Source organism: Phalaenopsis equestris, unplaced genomic scaffold, assembly GCF_001263595.1.
Source record: "Phalaenopsis equestris unplaced genomic scaffold, ASM126359v1 Scaffold000053, whole genome shotgun sequence".
Lineage (NCBI taxonomy): Eukaryota > Viridiplantae > Streptophyta > Magnoliopsida > Asparagales > Orchidaceae > Phalaenopsis > Phalaenopsis equestris.
This window is the reverse complement of record NW_018164495.1, coordinates 549,127-551,778: the sequence shown is the minus strand read 5'-3', so window position 1 is coordinate 551,778 and position 2,652 is coordinate 549,127. Positions and strand designations below refer to the sequence as shown.

The 2,652-nt window shown below is 43.9% G+C and overlaps 1 protein-coding gene across 1 annotated transcript; it reads left to right on the top strand.

Moving 5' to 3' along the window:
- Positions 1–204: 204 nt before the first annotated feature.
- LOC110019174 (AT-hook motif nuclear-localized protein 23-like) lies at positions 205–1,682 on the top strand. The gene has a single exon (XM_020716753.1). The coding sequence runs from the start codon at positions 576–578 to the stop codon at positions 1,419–1,421; it is 846 nt and encodes a 281-aa protein (XP_020572412.1). The 5' UTR covers positions 205–575; the 3' UTR covers positions 1,422–1,682.
- The last annotated feature ends 970 nt before the right edge of the window (positions 1,683–2,652 follow it).

Sequence of the window (2,652 nt, the reverse complement as noted above, 5' to 3'; positions counted from 1 at the left end):
TCACAAGCCCAGCTTTCAATATCCACTTCACCTAGCTAGGTTTTCTAGTAGTGTTACATATAACCATTTCAGCGCCAGATCTTAGCCAAACCCTAGGCCCGACCGATGGGACCAAAGCAAGCCGTCGCACCCACATGCACAATCACCTTAGTGGGTTCCACCCGCCTCTGAAACCTCTCCCACGTGCTCTCCTCCCCAAACCCAACCAAGCTTGATTCACTCCCCTCCCCTTCTTCATAAACCCTAGTTTATGAAATTTTTAATTACTCCACATCACCTCGCCATTAACTCACATATCATGGCACTGCTCTCCTTCTCTCCCTTATTATTTTATACAATCGTCGAGTTCAGTGGAACCACTCCTGTGCTATTTGTCCCTCTCCCTTTCCTTTTTCTCTGAAATTGTTCCTCGTTCTTTGTATGTTTGCCCTCTTCCCCTCCGCATCTAACTTTCAAGCGTTTCTGTTTTCTCCTCCTTTCATTTTTTAAATCATTTCCAACTCCTTTTCGCTTTTTTAATTCAATTAAAACATTTCTCCCCCCTTCCATCCATAAACTACTTCTTTGATGCAACCATGGCGGGCCTGGATCTAGGCACCGCCTCTCGTTTCGTTCACCAACTCCAACTCCGCTCTGACCTCCATCTCCAACACCACAACCCTGAATCCTCCGATGAAGATCAAAAGAACAACGCCGGCGGCGAGAACAGCGGCGGCGATGGCTCCGCACAGGGCCTCGAATTAATCTCTTCAGGAGACATAGTAGGCCGGCGACCACGAGGCCGTCCCGCCGGTTCAAAAAATAAACCTAAACCACCAGTCATCATCACCCGCGAGAGCGCCAACACTCTCCGAGCCCATATTTTAGAGATCGGCGGAGGATGCGATGTCTTCGACTGCGTGGCATCTTACGCGCGCAAAAGGCAACGCGGCGTCTGCGTGCTGAGTGGGAGCGGAACGGTAACCAACGTCAGTCTCCGGCAACCGTCATCTTCCGGCTCGGTTGTGACTCTCCACGGCCGCTTCGAGATCTTATCCTTATCCGGTTCCTTTCTTCCACCACCTGCACCACCGGGTGCGACCAGTCTTTCAATTTTTCTCGCCGGAGGACAAGGGCAGGTGGTGGGAGGAAACGTGGTGGGGGCTTTATACGCCGCCGGGCCGGTGATCGTTATCGCGGCGTCTTTTACGAACGTGGCGTATGAAAGGCTGCCTCTCGAGGAAGAAGAGCCACCGCAGATGCAGGGATCTGCGGCAACCGGTGAAGGTAACGGTGGCGGCGGTGGAAGCCTTGGGAATCCTTTTCCAGATCCAGCGGGATTGTCATTCTTTAACTTACCGTTAAATATGGCGGGGCAGCTACCCGTGGAGGGCGGTCATGGGCCGTGGGCAGGTAACGGAACGAGCCGGCCGCCGTTTTGAATTTGAAAAAGGAAAATGTTGACGGAAGGGTTGAGGATGAATCCATTGCGATGAGAGGCTGTGAAAAAAGGTAAGCTGTGAAATTTCATTATTTGGGTCTGTGTACCAGTAGTCGCTAGTTCCTGTTAGCGTTACTTCTTCTTCTTCGCCGGCTCTTTTGCTATTTAAGGTTTACTGTGGTTTATAATTCTATGATGTCTATTCGGGGTTTGTTTAAATTAATACTTATGAAAACTGTGGCTTGCATGTTGTGTTTAGTGGAAACTAGAATTTGAGCTCAGTTTGTCTAAACTTGCAATGTGCTTTCTACTTTCTTCAGTAGCTGTTCCTCTTTTGTTTGATTTTAAGTTTGAATTAATGGTAGCTTTCTGAGTCAAATCAGGATATTTACGTTTTAGGGTTTTCATTTAGGAAATCAGCTTCTCTCTCTCTCTCTCTTCTGCATTCAAGGTAGGATATGTTAGGGATTTCATTCAATGATGTAACATGAGAGATAGGATTAATGAATACGAAATACTTTAAGATATCTAAACTAGGGCAAGGAAATTCTGTCTCCTAAATTAGGGCACAGGTGCTCGTGCAGCGCTTATTTTATAAATTTTGTCCCTTATCTCTGAGAGTAGGGTAAGTGGATAAGTCGTGACAGTCACCTCTACAACTTGCGGGGAAGGTGGATGGATTTGCTGCAGTTCCACCAAGTGTTGGCCTCTGCCAAGTTGCTACATATTGAGGAGTTTTAAAAAGCACATAAGCCGTATGCCTCATTAGCATTTCATTTTACTTATTTTTGGATACTTAATTAACTTAATCAAATCGCCATTAATTTTAAACATAAAAACTAGCCCTTTAAATTGATTTATGTTGTTGGCCTTGAGATTAGATTAAAAACAAAATTGAAATGCATGAATGTAGATGTACAGTATCATATATAAATTATTATATCGTAGCTTATTTTCATGCTTTGGATTTGTTGCGGTAGTTTTGACCTTTGGAGTCTGTTATACTAATGAGAAAATAAACCAATAATATGTCATATATTAATGAAAAAAAATTGACTCAATCAGACTATGAGGAAGAATTCATGGAATTAATCTTATGATAGTGAAGGTCACAGCCAAAAAAAATAAAATAAAAAAAAAGAAGATGAATTAAAAATTAATTAATAGAAAAGATGGGTCCTCGCCATAAATTGTACCGGCTAATATAAATTCATTCATCATGTCTTCGATAA

Bases quoted from the DNA above. Each gene is read 5' to 3' on its own strand.
- LOC110019174 (XM_020716753.1), top strand. From the start codon at position 576: ATGGCGGGCCTGGATCTAGGCACCGCCTCTCGTTTCGTTCACCAACTC.